The sequence below is a fragment of the Pollachius pollachius genome (genome assembly GCF_949987615.1).
Source record: "Pollachius pollachius genome assembly, chromosome: 3".
Lineage (NCBI taxonomy): Eukaryota > Metazoa > Chordata > Actinopteri > Gadiformes > Gadidae > Pollachius > Pollachius pollachius.
In genome coordinates this window covers 4453122-4465758 of record NC_136936.1, presented here as the reverse complement: position 1 = coordinate 4465758, position 12637 = coordinate 4453122, and the positions used below count along the sequence as shown (strand labels likewise).

General features: G+C 41.1%; 2 protein-coding genes across 2 annotated transcripts; both read left to right on the top strand.

Annotated features, from left to right (window-relative positions):
• Positions 1-561: 561 nt before the first annotated feature.
• Positions 562-4102, top strand: LOC307073170 (extracellular calcium-sensing receptor-like; the record flags this gene model as incomplete). Its single annotated transcript, XM_079732873.1, has 9 exons — positions 562-565; positions 781-1061; positions 1222-1308; positions 1463-1732; positions 1847-2053; positions 2193-2471; positions 2645-2872; positions 2970-3093; positions 3189-4102. 9 exons carry the CDS (start codon positions 562-564, stop codon positions 4100-4102), a joined length of 2394 nt encoding a protein of 797 aa, XP_079588999.1.
• A 2204-nt stretch (positions 4103-6306) lies between these two features.
• Positions 6307-12278, top strand: LOC307073168 (extracellular calcium-sensing receptor-like; the record flags this gene model as incomplete). The annotated part of the gene is made up of 9 exons (XM_079732870.1): positions 6307-6392; positions 8914-9208; positions 9377-9463; positions 9622-9891; positions 10065-10271; positions 10408-10686; positions 10821-11048; positions 11147-11270; positions 11365-12278. The coding sequence occupies 9 exons, from the start codon at positions 6307-6309 to the stop codon at positions 12276-12278; spliced, it is 2490 nt and encodes an 829-aa protein (XP_079588996.1).
• Between the last annotated feature and the right edge of the window lie 359 nt (positions 12279-12637).

Below are 12637 nucleotides of genomic sequence, written 5' to 3'. Positions count from 1 at the left end.
TCAAAAAACACTATATACATGCAAGAAATACACATACACGCCCCTGTATTAGTGCTAAACAACCAAATGAAAGTAGTAGTACATGAAGGAAGCTGTAGAAATGGATGGATGTTTAGAATTGTTACATTAATGTATAATATTGAGTAAATTGTGCTGCTATTATTGTGATGCAATACAGTTCCATCCCCCAAATGTCTGCCTAGTCTTGATAGGCTAAACAATAAAATAAAAAAATGTATTGGCAAGGGGGATGGAAATTGACTGTTTATAAAGTTGTGTTTGAGAAAGAATGTAGTTTGAGAAGGGTTGGTTCAGATTACAGGGCAGTCATGAGAGCTCATAAAGAATCACACTTGCTCATATGTGTTGGTTTGTTTCTGTTCTCCATCTCGTCCTATCTGTCTTCAACAGGTCCCCTCTATTGTACATCACAGAGACAATTTAATCTGAATGGATTGCACAAGTTTGGAGACGTTATTCTAGGAGGGATCTTTAAGATGAATTTGTACACTGCATCTTCTGAACTTTTCTTTACTTCAGGGCCACAACATCCCATCTGCTATGGGTAAGTATGTCAAGGAGTGTTGTTATATTCTAACTGTTATAAAATGAAAGAGTAGTAATGTTGTTTAGAATGCAAAATCAAACAAAAAATTTTTGTTATGGGTATGTCTAGGATTGTGTCAATTAAGGCTACTGAAATATTCAGAATGTACAATTATGTTTGTGTACAAAGATTTTAAATTATTTAATTATTGTTTTTTAGCTTTGATCCTGTAGGTTTCAGACAGGCCCAGACCATGGCCTTTGCTGTTGAGGAAATTAATAGAAACTCCAAGCTGCTTCCTAATATATCTTTAGGATACCATCTATATGATAGCTGTAGCAATCTAGGGATCTCATTACGTGCAGCACTTTCTATGACCAGTGGCAGAGGAGAGCCGTTTCAATTAAATAAGAGCTGTAATGGGAAACCTCCTGTGCTAGGGATTGTGGGAGACACTTCCTCAACACGTACTATTGCTATTTCTAGTATAGCAAGCTTGTACAAGCTACCAATGGTAAGTTGACACCCATTTTCCAATCAGACAAGGCTTCTGGTTGATTATTGGCATTACTTTTAAAATGACTAATAGAAATGAGTCAAGTCAGTCAAGACCAAATCAATTCTAATAAATTCAGGCAGATGGATCATAACAATTGTTTCTTTACGTTGGACAGGTGAGTTATTTTGCCACATGTTCCTGTCTGAGTAACAGGAGGCTGTTCCCATCCTTCTTTAGAACTATTCCAAGTGATGCCTTTCAGGTAGAGCACATTCCTTACCACAGCAACGATTTTAGTTTTTATGAACCATTATCAAATATCTGGGTGCATATTATGGATTTGCGATGTGTATTAGATATTCAAACATGTAGGGAATGTTCCAACTAGATGTTACACCGGCTATTCCTTTCCACAGGTACGAGCTATACTCCAAATTCTCAGGCGGTTTAACTGGACTTGGTTCGGCCTGTTAATCAGTGATGACGACTATGGGCTCCACGCCGCCCGATCGTTCCAGTCAGGCCTGGCCCAGTCTGGGGTAGGCTGTCTGGCTTATCTAGAGGTTCTGCCTTGGGGAAAAGATGAAGAGGTGCTGAAAAGGATTGTTGGCATAATGAAGAAATCCACATCCCGTGTGGTTATTGTTTTTGCACATCAAAGCAACATGCTTAATCTCATGGAAGAGGTTTGTTATTTTTCTTATGAGTAGAGATTTTTGCAAAAGTAAGATTGAAAAGCACAAATTTGTTTCAGCAGATGGATAAAAGAATTTATATATTTTATACTTTACAAAACACAGGTGGTAAGGCAGAAAATTACAGGCCTACAGTGGATTGCCAGTGAAGCCTGGACTACAGCAATTGTTCTTCAGACCCCGAGCTACATGCCTTTTCTTGCAGGCACTCTGGGCATTGCCATCCGCCGGGGGGAGATACCAGGACTCAGGGACTTCCTAATGAGAATACGCCCTGAAAATGACAGACAAAGCAGCCAGGACAACAATTTAGTGCGGGTTTCACCTTACACACCGATTCAGAATCGCAAGCTAATATCTTGTAGGAATACTTTTCAATGTATATGTGACCTATACATGATGCTTATGTTTGCTTATGAATCCCCCTTATTCATGAATTCCCCTTTATTAGGTGAAGCAGTTTTGGGAGCGAATATTTCAGTGCAAGTTTTTGACCCCTGGCATGGAGTTGGAAGGGCAGACTCAAGAAAGACTATGTACAGGCAATGAGAGTCTAAGGAATATAGAGACTGAATTCCTGGATCTGTCTAACCTCAGGTCAGAATATAATGTGTACAAGGCAGTTTATGCTCTGGCACATGCCCTACATGACATTCTGCAGTGTGTTCCAGGGAGTGGGCCTTTCCAAGGTCAAAGTTGTGCCAGTTTACAGGGACTAGAGGCATGGCAGGTCTGTTTTCAATACAATTCTATTATATTAATTTCTTTCCTGTGATTTATTATGTTTATTATTATTATTTATTATGTATTATTATTGTTCATTATTTATTATGATGTAAATTTGAGAGCTCAATACTGCCATGTTAATGTGTTCACTCTATACCCTTCTTTCCTGCCATCCAGCTTGTATATCAATTGCAAAGGGTCAATTTCACTACATTCTTTGGTGATCAAGTGTCATTTGATGAGAGTGGGGATGCTTTACCAATCTACGATGTGATTAACTGGATCTGGCACTCAGATGGAAGCACAGAGGTTAAAAATGTGGGCGAGGTCAATGAATTGGCTTCAAAGATCGATAATCTTAATCTTGACGAAGACAAAATCTTTTGGAATTTTGTACCTAAAAAGGTCTGCTTACAATCAACCTATTGCCCTTGACATGTTTGTTTACCATAACATGAAATGGGATTTTTTTTTTAATGCAGTGACATTGTTCCCCTTTTAGCCTCCCAAGTCAGTGTGTAGTGAGAGCTGTCCCCCTGGTACCCGCATGGCCAGGAAGAAAGGTGAACCTGTCTGCTGCTTCGACTGCATCCCTTGTTCAGAAGGAGAAGTCAGCAATAAAAAAGGTTTGTTTGATATACATATATTTCTTCAATGCACATCTATTGTGCATATATTGTGAAACTCAACGGCTAAACAGTTATAATTACTTGTTTGTTAGACTCAACAAAATGTACCAGTTGTCCAGAGGAGTTTTGGTCCAACCGCCAACGTGATCACTGTGTACCCAAAAGGCTGGAGTTTCTTTCCTATTTTGAACCCCTGGGCATCTCCTTGACCACTGCTTCATTATCTGGAACACTTTTATGCACTATTGTTTTTGGAATCTTCACCTATCATCGTACCACCCCAGTGGTTAGGGCCAACAACTCGGAGCTTAGCTTCCTCATTCTGCTGTCACTCAAACTGTGCTTTTTGTGCTCATTGCTTTTCATTGGTCAACCCAGGCTGTCAACTTGTCAGTTGAGACAAGCAGCCTTCGGGATCAGCTTTGTTCTGTGTGTCTCATGTATCCTGGTGAAGACCATGGTAGTTCTGGCGGTATTCAAGGCCTCCAAACCAGGCGGTAGCGGTAGTCTGAAGTGGTTTGGGGTAATGCAACAGAGAGGGACTGTTGTATTTCTGACTTTAATACAAGCAGCAATTTGTACAACATGGCTTATGTCGTCCTCACCAACTCCTCATAAAAACACACAGTACTACAAAGACAAGATTATAGTTGAGTGTGTAGTGGGGTCCACAGTAGGATTTGGATTATTACTAGGCTATATTGGCTTACTGGCCATTCTCAGTTTCTTACTAGCGTTCTTGGCACGGAATCTACCAGATAACTTCAATGAGGCCAAGTTTATCACCTTCAGCATGTTGGTCTTCTGTGCTGTTTGGATAGCCTTCATCCCAGCTTATATCAACTCTCCTGGAAAATATGCAGATGCTGTAGAGGTTTTTGCCATTTTAGCTTCTAGTTTTGGCCTGTTACTGGCCTTATTTGGACCAAAGTGTTACATAATAATCTTGAAGCCTGAGAAAAACACCAAAAAATCTATAATGGGACGAGGCACAACAAGATCATAATAAAGGGTTATCTGGGTATTTTACGAAAGAAGAGATTTAGTCAGTGAGTAGAATCACTACAATACCTACTTTCAATTATAACCTAATTTTCAATTGTAGTTTGAAATCATTACAGATCTATAATTATATCCGCAATACTTTTATAGATCTGTAGGATTAGTTTGTCCAACATATGCGTCAAAAGAGAGAATAAATCTTGTTTTTAACATTGTGACGAAACCACTTAACTTTTATACAAGCCTAATTCTTCTTTAACTCTTTAGAGACTGATAAGAGCCCCGATATCCTAGCCCCCCCCCTTCCAGCTCAATCCCCCTCAATCCTTCTCTCCTTCACTCCTATGCATATCAATGGAACGCTGAAAACAAGGGAACAGCACTGAGCTGTGGCAGCTGATCGTATTGGAGGTCTAATTCAAATGTGGCATCTGATGCGCACACACAAGCTAAACTTATTTAGTAGCCAATGGAATTATAAGCTCCAACGTACAGTCTGGAAACCAACATACCAACAAACAGACTGTTATGGTTTTAAAATCTAAACCGTTTAGCCCCTGTAGAGATACATTTGTTGAAATAATCTTCTGAAATCTCCATCTGGCCACTCTCAAATCAAGTCTAGACAAATATTTCCGCAACAAAATAGTAAAAAGAATAAATCAGCCACCAGATGGGGAGGGTGTGGGGACAATGAGGTTGTTTTTTTTACTTTAGGTACGGTGAAAATGTTAAGCGTCTGGTTGTCTTGTTAGGTATGGTATTGGTACCCTGTTCAAAATTCAGTTTATAGAGTTTGAATTTCTCTTTTGGAGGGGGGTATATTGAGTGTTTGTGGATGACGGTTGGTTCAAACAGCCTCACCTGGCTTGAGAAAAGCTAATTAGACTCAGGGGCTGGGTGAGGTAGCACACCTGTGGTGCTTTGGGCAATCAAGGCACACAGGATAAGCCAGTCATTATCAGATACTCAGGAAGAGAGATCTGGCATGCCAGCATTCAATTCCTGTTCTGCATGCAACAAACATTCCATCTCTAATAAACCGTTTTTCTACAATATCTCCTTGTGTCTTTGCGTATGAGAAGCCCATTAAAGCCACACGCCTAAGTGGTGTGTGGAGGGTCAACTGGGACAATATCCAAAAAGGTATGTGCACCAAATAAAACAAAAACAGAACTACTAATCCTGTTTCTACATAGGCCTTTTTAATAAAGATGAGTTGGCTCCTACATAGAATTTTAAAAGAGTTTATATTGACTCTCCAATAGGGTCATACGGTCTGTCATTTACTGCTCCGGTACATTTTATGTGTCTAGATCCACTCCTTAACCAAATAAAACAATAACAATGAAAGATAATCCACTTTCAGTGTCCAAAAGATGTGCCATTGTTATTCGTAGGGTTGCATTTAAAATATGTATATAATTTAGATGTATATTAAACTACTTTACCCTGGCCTGGCCATTGACATTCAGGAACAGGCTGGTTGACAGGATGACAACCATGACTAGTCCGGCGACAACTGGAGAGACAGTGTACAGCTCAGAGAAATGGCAACCGGGGTAGGAAGGGCCAGCAACCCAACCAGCAACCTCTTTGAGGAAGTACCCAAATCAGCTACAAAAAGCCTTAATGAAATATACCCCCAGTTATGTCCAAGAGGAGGAGATAATGAGCACCCCAACTGGACAGTCCTAGGGCCCTAAAATATCAACTCGTCGGATTCAAATGTGCTCATGGCTCTTAAAGGGGATGGGAGATGGCACTCTCATTAGTTTATTGCATGTTACGCCCAAACCGCACCTATGGGTAATTAGGCTACTTCAGACTAACCCTTTTTAGATTTACGCCGGGCACGAGTCATTTATCCGGCGGTAAAATAGCAACATCGCCATAGAATTGCCCACAAAGCTATTTGTGTTTGGCGCTCCTCACTTGCGTTTCAGACCATTAAAATAGGGCCCCTAGAGTTAACGACCAACTCAAACAGATCATTGACAATTGCAGAATGTGTCTGCAGCAAAGTATGCAAAAATATGTGTGGCCTGAAGATCCACCAGGCTAAGATGAAATGCTTGATGAAGGCGCAACTGATACAGCGCGCAGGGATCACCCCTGGTGAGACGAAGGAGAAGGCAGGTCAAGTGGCCTCCGGCCAGAGAGGGCAAACAAGTGGCAAACAAATGGCTCCAGTTCGATGATGTGGACATGATCATAGAAGCAGCAGCCAAGGGCAACGCAGACAGGAATCTCACAACCATGGCAACCATCATCATCAGCCTTGCTGCTGAGAGGTTTGGTACAGTGGAGAAGTTGGGTACCAAGGGAAGTTGTTTACTACATGAACAACCGTAGGGCAGAGAACATCAGCCAGATAAGTCTGCCTTCATAGCAAAACCCTTTTGATTCACCACAGTTGCATGTGCAAAAACTAGGCGGAGAAAAGAGGAGATCGACAACCATCTCTGCAACACCTACAGTGATGCTGCTAGGGAGGAAGACCTAGGTCCCTATAGACCCTTGATAGACCCCCCAGGACCTACCACAGACATCAACAGCAAGGAGCAAAGTTGGAAAGAGGTTTGGGAGGTTGTCAAGGCAGCCAGAACCAGTTCAGCCCCCATCGAAGCGGAGTGCCCTACAAAGTCTACAAGCGATGTCGCAGACTCCTTCACCGGCTGAGGGTCATCTGTAGGAGGGGAAAGGTAGCCCAACAATGAAGATTTGCAGAAGTTGTCTGGATTCCAAAGGAGGAGAATGCTAAGGACATCGAGCTCAGCATTGAGGGGAAGATATTCTTCGCCATTCTATCCCGTCGGTTGACGGAGTTCCTCCTGAAAAGTTAATACAATGACACCCAAGTACAGAAGGGTGGAATCCCAAAGGTTCCAGGATGCCTCAAACATACAGGTGTGGTCAGGCAGTTGATCAGAGAGGCAAGAGAAGTGAAAGGAGACCTAGCAGTAATATGGCTCGACCTCAACAATGCCTATGGATCCATTCCCTATAAGCTTGTGGAAACAGCACTGGATCGGCACCATGTCCCAGGTAAGATCAGGGACCTCATCTTGGGAGTTTCAAGCTGAGGATCACCTCTGTGACAGTAACATCGGAGTGGATTCGGCTGGACAAACGGATCATCACTGGATGGACTATTTCAGGGATACTCTTTGCCTTGGCCCTGTACATGCTGGTCAAGTCAGCCAAGTTGAGAGCAGAGGTCCGCCCACCAAGTCTGGAGTGCGCCAGCCACCATCAGAGCCTTTGTGGACGACCTGAAAGTAACAACAACGTCAGTGCCAGGGTGCCGATGGATCCTTCAGGGCTTGGAGATAATCACATGGGTTCGGATGTGTTTCAAGCCTGCAAAATCTAGGTCCCTGGTGCTCAAGAGAAGGAAAGTGGCTGACAAGTTCCGCTTCTCTCTGGACGGCACCCAGATTCCATCGGTCACGAGAAACCCATCAAGAGCCTCTGAAAGACCTAGGATTGCGCCATGAAGGATGCTGCATTTATCATGGCCACAAATTGGGAGCTGGAGGCGTGTCTGACAGCAGTTGACCAGTCCGATCTGCCTGGTAAATCAAGGCCTGGATTTACCAGCAGTGTTCTCCCGTGGATTCTGTGGACCCCGCTTGTACGAGTTCCCAATAACAACATTGAAGGGGTTTGAGAGGAGGATCAGCTGTTACTTCCGTAGATGGCTGGGCCTGCAAGACGGGACTTGATCGATCCGGGCTGGGTCGCCGGGGTTAGGCTGTATGATGTTGAAAGACCCGAAACACCCAATGACCCAAAGTTCCATCACTGATGATCTGCATAAGTGCATCAAAAGATGTATATTGAACTAGGAGATATATATACACTTGGTTGCCAATTTCAGAGCAGACACCAACCAGGTGTGGTGGAAGAAAATTCCCTTCATCCTATAATTATAAGATTTGACCAGTTGAATAAACACATTATTGTAAATACCTTTTATATTATGACTTCTTATTTTTCCAACATTTAAAAGAACAAAATTGGGTAATATATAGGGTTTCTACAACGTGCAACACTTGCAATGACCCCTTCCATTTCGGAAGTATAGGGCCATATAAATGTTATTGGTAATAATGGTTGTTTGGTCATTGTTTGGGATTGAAGAGTAACATTTTTTGTAATGGGGTGACATTATTGAAGAGCCAATTTTGCCAAAGCATTTTTCATGCGAAAGGGGAACTTGAAATGAAAGTTCACAAGATATCTATAAAAAACACAGTATATTCAAAGCTTTTTCATTAAGTAAGCAGTAGAATTGTTGTATGCTCAGAACTGTTATCCATTCTCTGATGTAATTATGGTAATGAAGTCCAGTTCCCTCCCCAAAATGTCTGCCTAGCGTTGATAGATACATCAAAAAAAAAGAGTAAATTGGCAAAGGGGATGGCACTGTATATAATGTTGTGTTTGAGAAATCCTTTAGTTCAGAAACGTTGGGTCAGATTGGAGGGCAGTCATGAGAGCTCATAAAGAATCACACTTGCTAATTTGTGTATGTTTATTTTTAGTCTCTTTCTCCTCTCATATGTCTTCAACAGGTCCATTCTCTTGTACATCAAAGAGACAATTTAATCTAAATGGAATGCAAAAGTCTGGGGATGTTATTCTGGGAGGGATCTTTAGTTGTAACTTTTACACTGCATCTTCTGATCTGTATTTTACTTCAGAGCCAAACGATCCCATTTGCTTTGGGTGAGTATGTCTAATATTGTGTTGATCAAGGCATTTTAATAATATAACAATGTTGTAATGTATAATAAATTTGTTTCTTAGATTTAGTCATGTAGGTTTCAGACAAGCCCAGACCATGGCATTTGCTGTTGACGAAATTAACAGAAACTCCAAACTTCTTCCTAATATATCATTGGGATACAATCTATATGATAGCTGTGGAAACCTATGGAACGCATTGAGTGCAGCTCTGTCTATGACCAGTGGCCGCGGAGAGCCATTTCAATCAAATGAGACCTGTAACGGTTATCCTCCTGTGCTAGGAATTGTGGGAGATTCTTCCTCAACACGTACTATTGCTATTTCTAGCATAGTAAGCTTGTATAGGGTACCAATGGTGAGTTGTAACCTAATTTATGAACAGACAAGGATTCTGGTTGATGGTTGCCATTACGTTTAAAATTATTAATCGAAGATAATTAAGTCAAATGCCAAAGCCAAATCAATTCTAATGTAATTTAGACAGATAAATGATAACAATTGTTTCTATCTTTACATGGGACAGGTGAGTTATTATTCCACATGTTCCTGTCTGAGTGACAGGAGGCAGTTCCCATCTTTCTTTAGAACTATTCCAAGTGATGCATTTCAGGTAGAGTGCATTTCTTACTGATTTTTGTATCCATGAAGCATCATAAATAATCTGCATGTGACTCAAAGCTTTGAAATGGGAATTAGATATTGAAACATGTCGGTAAATATTGAGAATACATGCTCTACAAGCTATATATTTTCTTTGTATTCAACCAGGTGCGAGCTATGCTCCAAATTCTAAGGCGGTTTAAATGGACTTGGTTAGGCCTGTTAGTCAGTGATGATGACTACGGACTCAACGTTGCCCGATCCTTCCAGTCAGACCTGGCCCTCTCTGGGGGAGGCTGTCTTGCTTATCTAGAGGCTCTGCCTAAGAGTAACGATGTAGATGATCTGCAAAGGATTGTTGGCATAATGAAGAAATCCACATCCCGTGTGGTTATTGCTTTTGCACATGCAAGCAACATGCTTAAACTCATGGAAGAGGTTAGTGATTTGTGTTATTGAGAGGTGTGTAGTGAGATATTTTTTTTTGCACATTCTGTAAGCAAATCATTCAAATATAACTAGTGATATTTCAATTGAAAAGCACAAATATGTTACAGTAGATGCATTACTGGTGTTTAAACTTGATCTACTTAATACATTAAAATCCACAGGTGGTAAGGCAGAATGTTACGGGCCTACAGTGGATGGCCAGTGAAGCCTGGACTACAGCCGATGTTCTTCAGACCCCGAGCTACATGCCGTTTCTTGCAGGGACTCTGGGCATTGCCATCCGCCGGGGGGAGATACCAGGACTCAGGGAATTCCTTCTGAGAATACGCCCTGCCAATGACACACTCAGCAACCAAGACAACAATTTAGTGCGGGTTGCACCTTACACTTCGATTAAGAATCACAAACAAATATCTTGTATGAATACTTTTAAATGTATATGTGACATGCATGATACTTATGTTTGATTATGAATCCCCTTATCATGAATTCCCCTTCATTCAGGTGAAGCAGTTTTGGGAGCATGTATTTCATTGCAAGTTTATGACCCCTGACATGGAGTTTGATGGGCAGACTCAGGAAAAACTTTGTACAGGGAATGAGATTCTAAAGAATACAGAGACGGAATTCCTGGATCTGTCTAACCTCAGGCCAGAGTACAATGTGTACAAGGCAGTATATGCCCTGGCACATGCCCTACATGACATTATGCAGTGTGTTCCAGGAAGTGGGCCTTTCAAAGAGCAAAGCTGTGCCCATTTACAGGGACTAGAGCCATGGCAGGTCTGTTTTCAATTAAATTCCATAATAAAATGAAAATGACATCATGTTACCTTGATTTAATATATTGTCGTTGTGACAACTCAATAGCACAACGTCGATTTTCTCACTCTTTACTCTTGTTTCCCACAAAACAGCTGTTAAATTACTTGCAAAGGGTCAATTTCACAACAGATTTTGGTGATCTAGTCTCATTTGATGAAAGTGGGGATGTTTTACCAATCTATGATGTGATGAACTGGATGTGGCTCTCAGATGGAAGCACAGAGGTTAAACATGTGGGAGAGGTCAACGAATTGGCTTCAAGACTCGATAATCTTATCCTTCAGGATAAGCAAATCTTTTGGAATTTTGAATCTAAAAAGGTGTGCTTTCAATCATCTTTAAGTCCCTGACATGTTTGATATATCATAAAATGAAAAGTGAAATGTTTTTAAATCCAATCAACTTGTTCCCCCATTAGCCTCCCAAGTCAGTGTGTAGTGAGAGCTGTCCCCCAGGTACCCGCCTGGCCAGAAAGAAGGGTGAACCTGTCTGCTGCTTCGACTGCATTCCTTGTTCAGAAGGACAAATTAGCAATAAGACAGGTTTAATGGCAGAAATACATTAATACACTGCACAATTATTGTACGTATATTGTAAGAGGCAAGTAATACAACTATTTTAATTATTTCCTGTTAGATTCAACACAATGTACCAGCTGTCCAGAGGAATTTTGGTCCAACCCCCAACGTGATCAATGTGAACCCAAAATCATCGAGTTTCTTTCCTACATGGAACCCCTGGGCATCTCCTTGACCACTGCTTCATTATCTGGCACACTTTTATGCACAATTGTTTTTGGAATCTTCAATCATCATCGGACCACGCCAGTGGTCAGGGCCAACAACTCAGAGCTTAGCTTCCTCATACTGCTGTCACTCAAATTATGCTTCTTGTGCTCCTTGCTTTTCATTGGTCACCCAAGGCTGTGGACTTGTCAGTTGAGGCAAGCAGCCTTTGGGATCAGCTTTGTGCTATGTGTCTCGTGTATCCTTGTGAAGACCATGGTTGTTCTGGCGGTATTCAAGGCCTCCAAACCAGGTGGTGGTGGTAGTCTAAAGTGGTTTGGGGTAATGCAACAGAGAGGGACTGTTGTATTTCTTACTTTAATACAAGCAGCAATATGTACAACCTGGCTAATGTCGTCCTCACCAACACCTCATAAAAACACACAGTACTACAAAGACAAGATAATAGTCGAGTGTGTAGTGGGATCGACAGTTGGATTTGGAGTTTTACTAGGATATATTGGCTTACTAGCTATTCTAAGTTTCTTACTTGCTTTCTTGGCCCGGAGTCTACCAGATAACTTTAATGAGGCCAAGTTTATCACATTCAGCATGTTGGTCTTCTGTGCAGTTTGGATAGCCTTCATCCCAGCTTATATCAACTCTCCTGGAAAATATGCAGATGCTGTAGAGGTTTTTGCCATTCTAGCTTCCAGTTTTGGGCTATTACTGGCCCTATTTGGACCAAAGTGTTACATAATAATCCTGAAGCCTGAGAAAAACACAAGAAAAGCTTTAATGGGGCGAGGAAAACCAATATCATAAAAACATGGTTATCTATCAATCCTTTTAAAATAAAAAAATGAGTTGATGAGGAGAATTACTACATTACCTACTTTCTATTATAACTTCATTTTAAATTGCAGTTTAAAATCATTTCAGATCTCAAATTATAACCACTTATTTTATTGATCTGTATTATTAGTTTGACTAATCAACATGTAAGTTAAAAGACAATAAATCTTGTTTTCAACATTGTGATGAGACCACTTTGTTTAACAGAATATGCAAGCCTAATTAGGTATTCCCAATGTATCTGTGGATACATATTGTTATTCTAGGGTTTGGGTATTATTATTATTCCGGATTGGTAATGCCTATATCTCAACGGTGTACTCGTCAAA